The sequence below is a fragment of the Rhea americana genome, unplaced genomic scaffold (genome assembly GCF_003343005.1).
Source record: "Rhea americana isolate MKP2758 unplaced genomic scaffold, rheAme1 scaffold_192, whole genome shotgun sequence".
NCBI classification, from domain to species: Eukaryota; Metazoa; Chordata; class Aves; order Rheiformes; family Rheidae; genus Rhea; species Rhea americana.
Window position 1 is genome coordinate 1,023,660 of NW_028186061.1, and position 16,322 is coordinate 1,039,981.

The following is a 16,322-nucleotide window of genomic DNA, read 5'->3' on the forward strand; positions in this document are numbered from 1 at the left end:
TTTGTCTAAAAATGCTTTGTTACCAGACTGACCTCCAGGTACTCAGGACAGAGAAGTTCTCCCCTGTTCACTGGAACAAGCCAGAAAGCAGCTGAGCTGTTGACCACACTGCTACAAAGCGTGGGTACGTCCAGCAGCACTATGAAAAGCAATCGTTTGGGTAGCGCCTTATCATAGAGGTCTTAAAGCTCCTGTTACACTAATCTAGGTGAGCAACACCTGGGTTAACTCTGCAGGGAAAACATATGATTACCAGTGCAGTTCCCCTTTGCACGAGCTTTATGCCTTTCCCTAAGCAGTGCATAGCTCRAAAGGAAGCACTTTACAGGGCAGAATAACATCCAGCTCTGCGCAAAGTCTGCCAGTAGAGTTTCACCCTCAAAACTTAGTCAAACCTAGCTAATCCAGATCAACATTTTATGCAACATCCAAATGACGTTTCTGAGCTGAATCTAGGGACCTTAAACTGAGCATAGTCCTGCCTATCTGTTTCCTTCCCTCTGTCAGCTCAACATTTGTGCCATCATGATTAACCCGACCAAAGAGTTGCCTGGAAAAAAAAATGAAAAAAAAAGTTTGTGGCGAAGATGGGAAGGGGGAATGGATTAAGGGCTGGTCTTAGGGGCAGTGGTGGCAAGGGTGGAAAGAAAGGGAAAAGTTTGTTTGAACTTGGACCCTAGCATCTAGTTTTCTTTAACAGATTAGTTTTTAATGTGGATCAGTTCCCCAGCCTGATTTAACATACAACCACACAAACGTGCCCACTAGCAGGATGGGACCTCCTCTTTCCTTTGCAGCGCCAGCTCAAAGTCCATCAACTCAGGGCAAACTCACGTGGCCCACGCCGAGACGTTGCTTCTCCTTCAATCCAAACCTTTGTTCCTCTTCTGCCCGGGCCAAGTTTCTAGCCCGGCTAATTGCAATTCCAAACTACGTTCGTCCTCATGTGTCATGCTCCAGCTGAGTCTGCATTATGACCAGCACAAAGACCATTTTGTTGTGTGGAAAAACAATTCCAAGCTTTGTTTAACCAAGACCAACACAGCGAAGCGAGTGCTCCCATTCAGACTCTGCTCTTGTCAAACCTCAGATTCGTCATGACTCAGGGTGAATGAGCGTTCGGCTTACTGGAGTCACCTCAAAAGCAGCCAGAAACATCCAACGTGCGACTTTAGAGGTATTGGGAATAAACAGGGCAGAAAGACAATAAAATCCTGAGACAGCTCTTATCAGCAAAAAGGAGGAAGGGAACAACTGAGGTAACAAAGTTATTTGGATAAGGCTTTAGCGTGGGATAGAGGGAGCCTGCAGATGCCAGCAAAAATTTGTCTGCGAAGGGACCAGATGGTCTGCCATCAGGGGAAATTGCTGAGCRGGAAGCAATAAAAGCAGGCAGACACAGTCCATGGCACAGCTGAAAAACAGAGTTAATAGACCCATCAAGCCTCTCGCACTAGACGTACGACTCTCAGACTTTTGGTCCAYGCTCTCACGTATCTAGCGCCACGCAGCAGACACAGGGAGCACGGCACAACCACCTCTGCCCTCGAGCGATGGAGGAAGCGTGGGACAAACACAGGAAGCCCTGCCTTGCACACTACGTCCAACTAAACCGTGGAACTCGCCGCCACAGGAGTCTGTCCTTGCTACGAGTATGTTACACCCACACTCAAAAGCAGCTGGACAAATTCATGGAGGGGGAAAAAAATTAAAAGCTAATAAAAAGATATAAATTCCAGCTCGGAAAGAAGTCCCTGAGGAGGAAAGAAGTGCACGTGAAGGAAGCGCTACTACAACACTTCCCTGTTTTTGCATCCTTCTCCGAGTATCCAATTATCAGAGGTGAGATGGCCTGGCTTGATACCACTGATTTTATGCATCAGACATTTAAAAAAAAAAAAAAAAGAAAAAACACTATGTTGCTCATCTCGCAATGACCCCAAGCACTGAAAGAAGAAACAATGTCAGCTTGTCAGAATATCGATCACATTTGAAGCTCAACAGATTTATGACAGCAGCATGTAGCCAGGAGCATAAGAAGGGTCAAACAAGTACTTAATACTTCCTACAGAAAGCAYCAAGATTTTGTAATTGATTTTCAGCCCAAATAGAACTTTTTTTTTTTAATTTCTTTCTGTCCTCATTCATCTTCAACACAGAAAAATAGGAAAAAACAGGGAGCTATGAATGGGGAAGGGGAAACATATTTTTCCTGTTTTTGCAAAATCAAGAAACACAAGATTTTTATATAAAACTTTTCTCCCCCAAACCCAAACTGGRAGCTCACGTGCCTTCCTTAGAAAGTTCATTCCCAAGCCCAAAGACAGTGGTGAATCTCTTGTTGACTTGAAAAGGACAGAATCCATCTGCTCTTGCAGAGTATCTAAGGCTGAACTATACACCCTAGACTCCCTTTGAACGGAGAGAAAGAGACACGGGAGAAGATCAATTCAACTCAGTCTAAAYGAGATGAGTGGGCCTCTGTATTCACTTGGTCTCTGTCCACTAATTACAAGAGTTAAACAGTYAGATCAAATAAGATCTTTTACTTACTGACAGCTAAGGCTAGAGAAGATCACTCTCATTGCAATTAAGACTATCATTAAACCTTTGCAAATAACATTGCAAGTACARAAAGGCAAGATGGTGGTTCGATCCCTCATGGCCCTGCACCTCCCACTATCAAAAATACCTGCGAGCAGCGTATGCTTGCAGAAACAGAACAGCTCTGAGCCAGCAAAATACAYGCACCACAAAACGACCTGAAGTTAGAGGATAAAACCCTCACAGATAACTAAGAGTAATGTGAAACAACTACAGGTTGGCTGGATGTAGCAAAGGAAAAGAAGTAATGAGAAAAGAGAACCTATGCSTTCTCCATTGGAGTGGAGAAGTTACGAGAGGCTCAGAGGACCACAGCTAGGTTTCCTGCTATTCCTGTGTCATAGCTGTGGTAGCAGGTGTGGGAGCAGGAGGGAAGCTAAGTGTCTGTCTTCAAGAGACCTCTCGTCTTCTTTGATCTTTGCTCACAACAWACGTACTCTGTCTTCCAGAGCAAATGGGACTTCAGCATGGCCTTGAAAAGTAAAAAATAAAGGAAGTGCTATACTTCAGGGTTTTAGAATATGTATTACCATCTACTTCAAAGCAGCTTTGAGTCAGACCCTAAGCGTCACAGCCTGAATTACAGCCTAGAAACCCATACAAAGACAAAAACAATATTAGACAGTGGAAGAGCTGAGAGTACAATTGCTTGTACTCTCACCGTGTATGGTAACACCATCCTCTGCTCCATTCTCTTCACYTAGGACCTCCAGAATTTGGGTAGGACCAGAGAGGTCCTTTCACTTCCTTTGTGCTGAGAGACAGAGGACTGCCTTAAAACAACCAGGACAGCACTTACTTTCTCAGATGGTTGTCTTCATCCAGTGTTCACATGTGAGCCTCCAGATCCATCCTCTGGCTGTCCTGCCTTTCTGTACCACTTCCTGTCTCTTCTCCAACCTCACAGACATTAACTTAGGCTAGAGATAGTGCCCCAAAGCTAATGAGGTGTTACTGTGAAATGCCACTTACAAAACTTCCCAGATCTGCCCTCTTAAGTGAACCTTGTGGTACTTAAGCACTTCAGTCTTTAGTATGGCATCMTCAATACCTGTCAGAAATAGAGTGGGGCTGCAGTCCACTCTGAAGAACAGGAATGGAGATTAAAGACTTACCTGGGATAGTGTCATCACTGCATGCAGACTCCCTCTGTTTTCTGTTCGGGTCCCCTGAACTCMCTAGTGCCTTTCAATATTGACACCAGCACAGTAACGCTAACCCATCCCCATCTGCCAGCTGAAGAACTGCAGAAYTTCTCCTCTAGTGCACAAGGTTTTACAAGACTCATTGCAGTAGGAAGCTTCCAGGGCTTAATCAAAGCCTTCAAGTACTCTTGGAGGACAAATTACAAGCCAGAGAAGCCAGAGCAAACCTGTAAAGAGTCATCAGGCCTTTCTAACCTCTGATCATCTTTCCAAGACGCCACAGTTTGCTGAAGTGCTTAGAGTGCCAAAACCTAGGTCTTTTGAGGACCTGAAGCTCTGACAAAAAATGTTTTACAAGAAAATTCCTGTTTGTTGAGCCCAAAGTACTTTGCATGAGCCTTCCTCAACTCAACAAGAATGTAAACAATACCCTGCCAGGTCAGGCCAGTGATCCAGCTCGTCTGACAGCAGCAATAAGAGATGTTAYTCAGAAAAAGAACATAAAGTTGGCCACTTTCTGAGGTCTACTCCACTACTGCATAAGGGATGTCAAAGGCTACAAACCTGGATACTTCTACTGTTTGCTTATGGATCTATYGTCCTTGAATTTATTTTACCCCTTTTGAACTTATTTATACTGTTTATCTCCAAAACRCATCACTAAATTGAATGCACGGTTCTGACAGACAAGATGCAAGGTAACCAGGCAGAATTATATGCCAAAACAGATCCTCAAAAAATCTCATATTGTWGCTCACTGTGAATAAAGTCATTGCAACAGCAGTAAGGAAACTACCAAGTTCAGGAAGCAGCTGCAAGGTCCAGGAAGCTTCCAGGTCATAGGAAATTTCCACAGACAGAGAGAGGCAGCTTCGGTTCTCGTCCAGATTAAACTAAGTTTAAAAACAACGATTGTTCCCGTGAACAACAGCTCCTCCTCTTCTGTCAGGTTCTAATCGCATAGTTGTTTGTTGATTTTTAAAGGTCTTAAGCATGTTACCATTCCCCTGTAATTGTGCCTTTGACCCAGACTTTTCACAAAACATTGCAGCCACCTGCCCGCTCTTGACCACATCCCTCCCTTGCAGAAACCAGGAAGAGCTTATCAGCCTTTCTTATCCTGACTAATTAGTTGGTAYTGGTTTCTTCGCTCTGCCAGGGAAGCTATGCAACCCCTGTGCAAACGCGTGATGTCCAACTCGCCTTCCTCAGGCTCGTACTGCCGGGTGAGGTGCCTGCTTGCCCCACGCAGGCTCAGATCCCCTCCTCCACCCAGGAGCACCTCCCAGCGCACGCGGGCTCTGCTGGCTGCAGGGGGGCTACCTGCACCAGCATCCTCTCGTGGGAAACACGAGGTGAGACAGTAGAGGGTTTCATAGCTCAGATAAGCCTGAACCACGCTGGAAATTAGAGGCTTTAAGGACAACATACCTTCCTTACGCCGAGCCAGCGTGCTGCGTAGATCWAGCGCGGGGGGTGAAGAACGCCAGTGCATTCCACACTTCTCGCCACCTGCACGGCTAAAATTTCTTCCCGGTAGGAAACGCTCCCAAAYTTTGCTCTGCCTCAGGAGTTTTGCTCGTCACGCATTACCTTCAGCAGTCCCGCCAGCCTGCTGAGGGTGATCTCATGCCCTTCCTCCGGTACGCGTGCCACTAGAAAACTGAGCCTGCCTTGAGAGTTTTGGGAGAAACAACCAGCWGAACAACACCGGCAGCAAAACCCAGAAGGAACCAGTGTGTAGAGCAACATACCTTGCATAAGGGGGGCAATTAAAATTCCTCCGCGGTAACTGCCGGAGCAGCAGTTCCTCCGAGCTTCCGAGTTCTGAAATACTCGGTGCTTCCAGAGCCGCCGCTCACCCCACCCACCTCTCCCTCCCACATCCCGTCGCCTCCTTTGCTGAAACACAGATCTGGGCCTGTTCATTAGATGAGACACCCACAGTGCCCAAGGAGACAGTTACGAAACTCCTGTAAATAGGGTTTCTAAAGCAATTGCTTATTGTTTGCTTTTCTAAATAGAWGTTTTGCGATTGATGCAAGCCACGGGCTGTTGCAGCAGGTGTAGCATGGAAACATAAAAAGATATAAATTGAGAAGGAAAATAACAGAATGTGTTTGCTTTGCTGAGTGGCAGTTCTCAGCTCTAATCCAGGCAATGTCTCATTTACCAACAGAGCATTTCCACAGCAGTTTGCCAGATGCAGTTCCTGGACGTTTCCTCTGTTCTGCCAGTTGCCCTCCTTGTGCGACTTCTAAGCTTGCTAAAAATCACAGGAGCCAGACTGAAACCCTGGGAAATGGGACATTTCCTGCTATTAAGAGCCTGCTGCAGACAGTGTGTGACAGACTGCATGCAATGTGTGCAAAGCCTGTGCTCTGCTCCAACATAAAAGCTGCTGCACCTCAGCCAACAGTCACAATCCTCACCCTGCTTTAAACAAAAACAAACAAAACAAAACAAAAAAAAGGCAAAGAAATCCAAAAGCTGAAGTCCTTTCTAGTACTGCAGTTCAGGCCTCATCCCACMTCCTAAAGCCGGAGCACAAAAGCCCTGGATTTTTCCAATCAGTCCACAGTTTGCAAATTCCCACAAGTGTTTTGTCAAAGCAGGAGCAGCTACCACATGCACACACTTCTCCACATCAAAAAAAAGTAAATATGCTCATCAACAGAAGCCCCACGCCATCCTCTTCTGCTTCAGAGCACGCTGGAGATCGCTAACAAAGCCCTATTCTTTCCCAGATGCTCTGACATGTTACAACTCAGCAGCTCTCCTCCTCCCCAGCTCTATGATTTTCAAGGACTTTTACAAGCTACTAAAACTCACTGTGGCCTGAAAGGATCAGGACAAGTTGGTTTATCGTAGAAAGGATGTCCAGGATGTAGCAGAAGACAGAGGTGGTGTCCGAGTSGCCTTTTGTTCGGAGAGGTTTTCTATTGTGTCGACTTCCTTCCTGCTTTGCTGGACTCCCAGGGTCTTTTCAGAGCGGGATGTGCCCATAAATCACTCTCTACCTCAATGCAATGGCCTTCGCTACACAGGCGGGCAGAAAGGCAATCCACGCATGCAGCAAGGAACGACCCAAGGGAAGATACAAGCAAGAGAAGGGAAAGGCTGAGCAAGGTCCCTGCGTGCTCGTGGCTGGCCTCCTATCTGCTCCCCAAACCTGTGGGAAGGCAGAGGGCTAGCGATGAGGGCTTAGGCACCGTTAGAGACCTTTTTCTTCCAGCTGAAATCTAACATAAAACCCAGTTTCCCATGTCCTAAGCAAGTGCTTCAACCACCAGGGACTAGATGGCAGGCAGACATCTCACCATTTTAGATAGAATGAGCTTTCTGTTCTTTCCAAGTCTGGCYTGATCCCAGGAGGGCTTTCCCCTACCCGTACAGGGTCTGGAGGACAATTTCTCCCTGGCAGAGCTTATGTTAGTGATAACATCTGTAGGTTTGGGGATCTCCAGCTCCCCTGMAGCATTGTGTGAAAGGCCCAGGTGCTCTGCGCTGGAGGAGATGGTCACTGGAGAGCCCACCTGACAGGTCAGACCTATTGAGTGTATTTAGGCTTGGGATTTATGCTCAGCTTTGTGACTTGTTTCTGCACAGTTCTGGTCAAGGTGCTTAACATTTGTATCTCAATTTCATGGTTTTTGTTTGTTTGTTTGTTTTTTCTTTTATTTTCCCACGTTACTCTAACTCCATTTTTTAAAGCAGTGGTGAAACTGTATTGACAGATTTTTGTAACAGTTTGGTTTCAAAATTTGGTTTGATTGTGTTTCCTCATGAGAATTCTGMTTCCCATCAGAATTCAAGTGGTTTTCTCAAAACACTCAGCATTTGCACCAATGCTTTCTCAGCCCGAGGGTTCCAGGCTGGCTCTCAGCCTTAACCCTGGTTGGCAAGAGCATAAGCCCCAAGCACTGACAACTGTCTCCTTGCAATTCATCGCTGAGACATCCATCGTGGACRTGGACAAGGAAAGTCATCATCTGTGCAGTGCAGTTCTTGGCACTCTCCCACTCATTTACAGCTCTTCCTCTTCTCCCCAGCCCTAGTCACCCTCACTCCTAGGAGCTTCGGCAGCAGATTGCACAGCCAGGATCCTTCTGTATCTTCCTCTGAAATGTTTCATATCCCTCCTCCCACACCTTTCTCCCTACACATGGCTCTCAGCAGAGAGAAGGCCTCCAGCTTCCAGACCAGGGTGTTTTGCACACTCATCTAATCTGCCCCCCTCTCCGTGGACATCTCCAATCATTGCACAGCCATTACTGGATCACCACAAGTTTTCATCCTGCAGGATGAATAGAAATCAACCTTGTTTTACCTTAAAGCAGTTTGCTGCTACTTGAACAACAACTGAGCCATCCTAGAGCTTGGAAAACTCAAGGCCCCCATTGTGGCTGGGGGAGGGATTCAAAGCACTCTGTGATCATCTCCACATCCAGCCTTTAGGACCAGAYGAGGCTTGGGCTAGGTATGGAGAGTGAAGCACACTGTGGTCCATCACCTAGGTAGTATACACAGTTAGTGTTTGATAAAGATATAGAYCAATACCAGCTAAGTGTAGACAAGTGCTCTGCTGACCAGTACATTTCTACAGTAGACAGGACACTGATGAGAACACAGATGTTTCAAGAGCACCTAAACCTGTGTATGAAACATGTTTCCTACCTGCAAATGCAATAGTGCTAATGCTTCCCTATCCTCCCAGGGATCAGGGTCAGAGGGACCAAAGACTTATTTTGCAAAGAGACATCCTCAAAAAAAGTTTTAGCTCTTTAGTCAGCCTGAAATATATATATATATTTATAAACGTAGACACATGCACACACACATACACATATATATATATTATACATATATTTTGGCGTAAGAGACTTTCAATTGTAAAAAGTAAAATAAATCAGAAATACATTAATAACTGGCACTTTTCTCTTTTCAAGAAAGGAGGCTGAGTTTTATCAKAACTAAGCCTGTTCTAACAGATTTTTATTCAATTAAGTCAGTGGTTTSCCACAGAAGTTTTTAGAAATCTTCCCCATCAGCTCTAGGTCTTCCTCTCATTATCTAACCAGATCTTTATTACTTTTATTTATTACTGAAACAGTCTCTAGCTATCTGCAGCCACCAATCTTAAATACAGAAGACCTGATACCAGTTCTAGCCTGGAGCTTAGTACTACCACCAGCACTCACCCGCCTGCAGCCAGCGACGCTGCTCAAGGCATAGTCCTCTGGCCTTTATATGTTTTTCTCCCCACTCAACCTCAGTTTAAAGTCTCTATTTGCTAAAGTTTGCAAGTGGCACTCTGGAGAGCATGGTTTAAAGCCAGGCTTAACACAGTCATTAAGATGCGCTCAAGGGATCAAGAAAGTTTTGGTACTATCTCTAAGAGGTTTGCCCTTAAATAGATGGCACAGCAAGCTGGCATGCAACCAACTGTGGTAGTTAAAAGCATTCATCTGTTTAGAAATATAAAACAGGCTTGAAAAAGAAACCTCTAAGAAAAAGAGCTCACCTTGCTCTTCCCACTTAGGGTTCTTAGCTATGAAAACAGGATCCACTGCAAATCTTGCCTCAGTTTACATCTGTCGAGGAAATGGCTCCATTTCTCCAGATACAGCTTTCCTGAGAGAAGTGGCTGTTTCCATCGAGGAGTTCACTACCAAAGGTGATTTATAGACCAAGTTGCTCTCCYGAAACCAGGTCCTGGGTATCGCCAAGGAAATGCCAACCCCGTTTTACAAGAACCGCCTATTCTAGGAACGGCCATTGATGACTCAGTTCGAAGATCTTTCGCTATGTCAGCTCCAATACAGGGTTACTGAAGCATGCTCCGGCGTAGCGGCAAATAGGCTGCGGCCTCCCGTTCCCAGGGACTTTCACTCAGTGATAGCTCAGCTCCTGCCTACTCCTAGGCACAGGTGTTTGCAGGTGCGAAATACTATTTTTACAACAAAGGATAGTTCCTCCCAGCATAAATCCCAATATTGCACGGCTTTCCCTTCCCTCCAAAAAAAAACTTAAAAAAAAACCAAGCAAACAAAAAAAAGACAGTAGCTCTGTTCACCTCTCGAGACATCCTTAGTCTCAGATAAACATCAACGTCAAGTAACTGATCAGAGTTTTTACTCTAACTCATGTGCCTAGCAAGATCAGAAATATGGTATTTGTACACATTATTGGGAAACTGTGCATGGAAACAGGTGCTAAGCATATAATTATTTATATCTCATGTAAAAGAAGTTTCACAACCTTCTGGATAATCAAAACTCCTCCACATTCTTTTTACTGAGGCAACACAAGCTTTTCCATTAAAGCGTGATAGACACTTGCACAGCAGGAGTAGTTAGAAAAGAAGGTACAAGGAAACAAAGGGAACACACAATGTTTCCCTATATCTGAGCAATCATTCAATAGCAAACCACTGTTGAAAKACTTGCAGAGATTCTCCAGGTTTATGTCAGGAAGCACAAAAAGCTTCGGATAAYGTACACTGCAAGGAACCATCTGTCTGCATCTGTATTCAGATGGGGCTGGCGATTAGACAAGACCAGGGACAGACTGTACACCAGATTGGCCAGGAGCAGAAGCAACACGGGAAAGGTTGGGACCATAAGGAGAGAAGGCAGGGAAAAATTAGCACAGTGCACTCCACATTGACACCTTTCCTTACAACACTCCAGTTAGCTTAATGCCGCCTCAGGCTTGTCTGCATAAGAGACTGATTCTTCCCACAACCTCCAGAGTYAGTGTTTGCTATACTGAGATATCAGTTGCAACCAAACGTCACAGTACTTATCCCAAACAGGCTCTCAGCCTGAAGAATCAAGAGAGAATCACTGGGAGTTGGCAGAGTCTAGAAATTTCAACCTTGGTCTAGCAGCCAGATAAACATCTGGGGAAGTAGAATTTAGTTTATGTGGCCTTTGGTAAGACCACTCAACCTCTGTTCTTCTCTATTAGGGAGCAGTTGGTCCCAGTACCGTCTCTGATGACACGTCCATGCAGCGTCTAGTGTATGACAAACCCAGTTCTCAGCACCAGCATTGCCTAAGGTCCACCAGCAGCAGGGACTCACAACCACTTCTTGAACTAGAAGTGCAAGGTCATCCAAAAGGGATGGACAGACCCAGGAGAGATGGTAGCTTTGGTAATTGAAACTTGTTGGCAGACAGCCTGCACCAGTTAGCACCAGGTTCTCTTTAGAGTAGGAAGGAGCCAGAAAGGGACAAAAACAAACAGTAGCACATCAAGCCAAGCCATTATCATAATGGACTAAATATCTGATCCAAGAACCAAAAGATGCCCAAGAGCTGCACATCTCCCTGTGCCTGTTAGTCAAGCTGTACCAGTTTCTAGCCCATCAGACAAACTCCAGCTGTAATGAGGTGGTGCTGAAACTGCATCATGAGCTGCACCAACTGGTCCCACACTCATCCTGTCCCACATAGAACAGAAGATGAAGCTGCCAAGGCAGGATAACTAGATGGCCGTGATGGTAGGGTCGGTCTTCAGTTGTAACCTCCATGTGACCTGTGCTACTCATATCTGTACCCTGAAAGCAGAGAGGCTGATCAGGATGCCCAGCCGTCTGGCCATAGCTGCCCTCCAAAGGTCAGGATGCTGCCTTACTCTAAGGACTTTAGAAGACCCAGATGGTTTACAGACACTTTGGGAAGACACCAGGCTCCTCTGCAATTGCATGAAGCCCTGCATCATACCCCAAAACACCAGTGCAAGCGCACTTGGAGAACTGTATGTATCACATGGGGCAACACGACTACTGCCTGATGAAGTGATTCTAATTCATACTCCACAGAACAAAATGGATCAGAAATATCAATCTTTACAGCAGCTACCTTCTACAATGCCAGCTGGCCATGCCAGGAGAGGCACAGGGACTCTGTTTGAGGGTTAGTCTCTCTGTAACAACAGAAACAATGAAAACTTCTTTAAATAAACCTATGACACCAACTTAGTTGTAAGAATGAAACATGACTCACTATTCAAAACTATTCACCACTCTGTGGTAGCTCCTCTAACCACAGGCCTTGCTAAAGAGGAAAACACACACCAGCCTCTGACAGTTAGCCCCAGTTCCATAGGAGCTGTTATACGTGCAGAAAGCCAAAAAGCAAACAACAATAAAAAAATAGACAAAAAGCCTCGCTTTCCTATGGCAGCACCAAACTCATTTTTCAGCTCAAAACAGCTTCTTCCTTTATTGAAAGGTATTTTAATCTGTGTGAGCTTTTCAGTAGTTGGTTACGTGCACGGATAACTTTCCAGGAAGCTGTATAATACTTTGAAAGCATTATACTACTCTTTCATTATAACAGACTGATTACAAACCTTCAGGCTCTGAAAATGATGTGCAATTTGTCTGAGTAGTAGCAGAGAAGTGGCACCAGCGAGATAAGCAAGAACTTAATTGCATGAGCCTTTTTTGGCTGCAGGGTGTCCCAGCTGGGGAAGAGTACGGAGGTCCCCAATGTTTGGCTGTGGAGGAGACAGTGACTTTTCCCAGGTGTCTCTGAAACACTCTGAACGAGGTGGCACAACCCCAGGTGCAACACTGGGACCTTCTCCCCACCCCGTGGCAATCGATGCCAGATGCTTCCAGTTGGCAGATCAGAGGAACGCAATAGCCAGRTGCATCTGGCACATGGGGACAGGAAAGAGGAGCAAGGGTGCAGAGCTGCAGATACATGAAATCCTTGCTGTAGGACAGCAAAAATCCGTTAGACTTTCTTTCCTAATGTATGAGAGTTTGTTGGTTTGTAGCCAAGAGCAGTTCCCCACCTGTCACCCAGTGGGGTTTTATAGCTGTCTCACGAGAAAGCTGCCTTTTGTTTAGGGAAGGGTGGGAAAAGGCTTTCCTTACCTGCAAACATGGGCAGCGTAAGAGAGGATTATGAGGATCTAGCCATCACAGGAGCAACTCAGAAGAGTGCAGCAAGCCTTGGTCCAATCTCCTCTCCCCCCAACACACACAAACACCCCTCTCGGCTCCCAGATCACCCCTTGAGACATCAGGATAGATCAGACCATCCGTAACCCACCTTTGCAGCAAGAGCAATGATTAGTCAGTATGACTCTGTCCCCGGAGGTACCTCCACCTGCTATGTAACCTGCTGTTAAAATGGAAGCCAAGGGGGGAAGAGTCACCCAAGAGGAAGGGCCCTTCCTTCTGTTGCCACCCAAGACTGCTGGCCCTCTCCTTGAGTGATGTCCCCAAGGCACCACGCCATCTAGGTCTGAYATACCCCATCAGCAGCTGAATGGGAATAGCGACTTCCCACCTTTCCAGGCTGGAAACCACCCACAACTGCAGGACACCTCACTGCACAACGAGTCAAACCAASCAAAGACAGGGTGCCAAAGAAACAGGGGCACCCTTGTCCAACAGCACGGTCGTGTAGCACAACATCATATCCCCCTCCCACAGTGCATGCCCTATCAGCAYCTGGAAGGACTTCTCCAGCACTTTGGCTCCATGTAGCTAGGAAACRAGCAGCGTTCAAAGCCTGTCTGACACACCTGGGTTTTCTTCCCCTCACTGTCTTGTCTTAAATGTGCCTATATCCTCTCCTAGCCCTATGAAATACCCTTTTTGGGTGGGGACAGTGGCACATGCTGAACATCATCCCAGTCCCAGAGAAATAATTCAGTGATCTTCATTACTGCACAGAGTGAAATCTTTTGCAGTAGGACTACCATCAACTCCATCTCCCACAGGACCGCTTCAACAGAGGTTCAGCAACATCTCACACAAGACAAATGCCACCTGCATGGAAGCAAAAGCCTGCCTTACCATGGGTCGAGCTGTCAGCCTGGRTATGCAGCCATGTGAGTGGAAAGATGAGCTGGTAACAAAAACCGCCTGCTCTAACTTTTCAGCTGCTTTATTTACTCACTTTGTAGTGGGGGGGGGGGAGGAAGAATCAAGGAAGTAATGTTCCTCTCCCAAGGTGCACTGCAAAACATTCTTGGTAGACATGGAAACCCCTGGCAAGCTGCCACCACTGGCAGGTCTCCACATCAATGTTTCAGCAGGCAGCTGGACTCTTGAATGGCTTTTAGGGAATTTAAAGGGAAACAGCAGCCAGAGATGGGCGATGCAACTCCAGCTCTCTGTATACAGAGCTTTAGGGGTGTTTCTAAAAGGACACGGCTGCGGCAGACACGTTGTTGTTTCTCTTCAGCTCTGTGGAGAAACGTGTCACGCATCTAYGGTTTTCTCCTCTAGGAAAAGAGCGAGGAGAGACATGAAAAATCTGGAATTCAAAGCCTGGAGGTATGGAGGTTACCGGGGCTGATAAATAGAGATGAGGATCCCAGATTCCAGCAGACCTTTCAACTTCGCTAACCCCCTTTTCCCTACTTATTCATAAATAGGCGTTCTACAGAGGGAAGATCATTTTTCTCTAAACACCGTAACCCAGCCCAGCACCCAGCGCTGTGGTTTCAGGGTGCCTCAGAGCACTCAAAGGGAAGCAGTGCTCGCCCTGCAGAGCGGTTGACCTAACAGGGCTGTGATTTGCACAAAAAAATTACCCATCGCGCTCATCTCTCAGGTTTCTTTCAACACTGCCCAAGAACAATTTTATGACGTGTAAGTGCGCATGAACATGCACCAGATGTACAACTTCGCTCCACAAGACGTTCTCACAAAACACGTTTGCATTACAAATCTCTKTTAAGAAACCCCAAGTATTTTAGCAAAGATGGGTATCAGCAAAGTCCAGACGAAGCAAGCTGGCTCCCTTCCCTGCTCTTCTGCCCGCCATGCRTTTCCAGACCTTGCGGTCCATGTGACTCTTGCGGCCAGTGGCACAGAACAAGGATGCCCGGGTGCAGGTGGCAAGATGGAGCAGGCAGGAGCCACGTCTCCATCCCCTTCCAGTAGTTTAACGCCTTATTTATTTATTTATTTATTTATATTTTTTTTGGTTGCAATTCTGAACAAACTCAAGCACTTCAGAAACGCAACATTCTCCAAAATGACGTTATTGCCCTCTGCAGAGCAGCAATGCCAGTGCCCCAGTGATTGGCGAAATGACATATTTAGCAAGATCAACATTTCATTTATTTCCCAAGAGCCTCCAAAAGATACAAGCTAAAAATAGGAAGCTGACAACAAGTTTAGCAGCATCTGTGGTTTTGCTGAGACACTGGTGGTCATTTGCTGCTCTGTGATTACATGAGAGCGTTTGCAATCTGGGCTATGATAAAWCTCATCCAGCAAAGGGTCACTGCTGGTGGAACCGTACATGGGAAAAGTCACTTATTTCCCTTCTCTCTGCAAGCCCAGTTCCTCGCTGTTGCTAAATTCACAAGTTTTGCAACACTTCTTTTTCTTTTTCCCCTCCCCTCTACAAAATACCCAGCTCCAGGGGCCAGATTACCAAATTAGAAGTAGACAGTGACATACAAGGAGTTTGCTTGTCCTCCTTGTCATGAAAGAAAATTTCAGAATATCAGTACAGAAGGTCAATATGAAACCTCATCTTTTAAAAACCTAACAGATGATTCTGGTCTGTCCTATTTCAGGTATTTTCAAGGAAAGAAGCTGAAACAAGGTTACTAAGTGGTGCGGTAAAGTCCAGAGGCTGCAAAAAAAATATACATTTTTCCCTCCTAAAAGCTAAAGGAGGTACTCTGTTTCAGTGACTCAGAAAAAGAAGTCTAGAGATTGGGAAAAAAAAAATGGTCACTGCAGGTTTATTTGTTCTATTTTTACATGGCTCTTGGCACAGATATTTTCCAGCAGTGTTTCGATGCCATGGTTTTGATGCCTGGTTTGTCAGTACCCGGATGGGAGGCGTCTCCCTCCCAGCTGCTGGAGAGTTGCAGTCTAACTTCCTCCAATGCGTTAAAAACAAAACCAAGCAAAAAAGAGGGGGGAAAAAAGGCAGCAGCGTTGAACTCCCAGACCGTAGACAAGACACTGAGAACAAGCTCCATGCTGGAAATACCACCCTAGAGGTTTAGGGAGAACATAYTACGTTTGACCCAGGGCACAGAGGTGCATTTCCATAGACTCCTCCGTACCAGACCAACGCTTAGACAACTTACTCCAGAAGAAAGCAGTCCTACAAGCAGCAGAATTAACAGAGCCCAGTTTCACATGGATTTATGCCCTGYGGTTGGATGCTCTGGTGTCTAGCAAGGAGCAGACACGAACCAGCAATTCCCGTGTCTCCGCTCTACCCTGTGCAGGTTCTCTGGTGTCTAACATGAACTGCTCTCACACCTCTTACTCATTGCTTTCTCACACTTCACCCTTCAGCGAGGACAACCACCAATTTAACCTTTTACCCAACAGCACGCTTTTTAAATAAGGAGCACAGAAATTCAGTATCTTTGAAACTTTTATCTCTTGGCCAATTTCAGCTAAATTAAACTGAAACAATTTACAAGTCCGGGGGAAGAGGGTGGTAGGACAGGAGAACCTATCAAGCCCAGAAGCCCCRTTTAAGTCACGCTGAAAAACTTTAAGACCTGCTCAGCGTACCACCTCGCGGGCTCTCCGAACACCCAAACCGGACCTCGGCAGGGCGC

At 46.0% G+C, this 16,322-nt stretch overlaps 1 protein-coding gene across 7 annotated transcripts in view; it reads right to left on the reverse strand.

The window, feature by feature from the left end:
• Positions 1 to 13,663, reverse strand: part of ALS2CL (ALS2 C-terminal like) — a 46,425-nt gene extending 32,762 nt beyond the window's left edge. Inside the window, exons 1-2 of one of the 7 annotated variants that reach the window (XM_085302788.1) lie at positions 5,923 to 5,939; positions 5,181 to 5,422 (exon numbers count right to left, since the gene is read on the reverse strand). Coding sequence is in view for 1 of the 7 variants with exons in the window: in XM_085302783.1 (XP_085158909.1) it covers positions 13,573 to 13,575 (3 nt within the window). In the remaining 6 variants the exon portion in view is untranslated. Of the gene's footprint in view, positions 1 to 834; positions 984 to 5,180; positions 5,586 to 5,922; positions 5,940 to 13,572 lie in introns of those variants that run through there. The other 6 variants (XM_085302787.1, XM_085302786.1, XM_085302783.1 and 3 more) reach the window with 6 other exon arrangements.
• Positions 13,664 to 16,322: the final 2,659 nt, after the last annotated feature.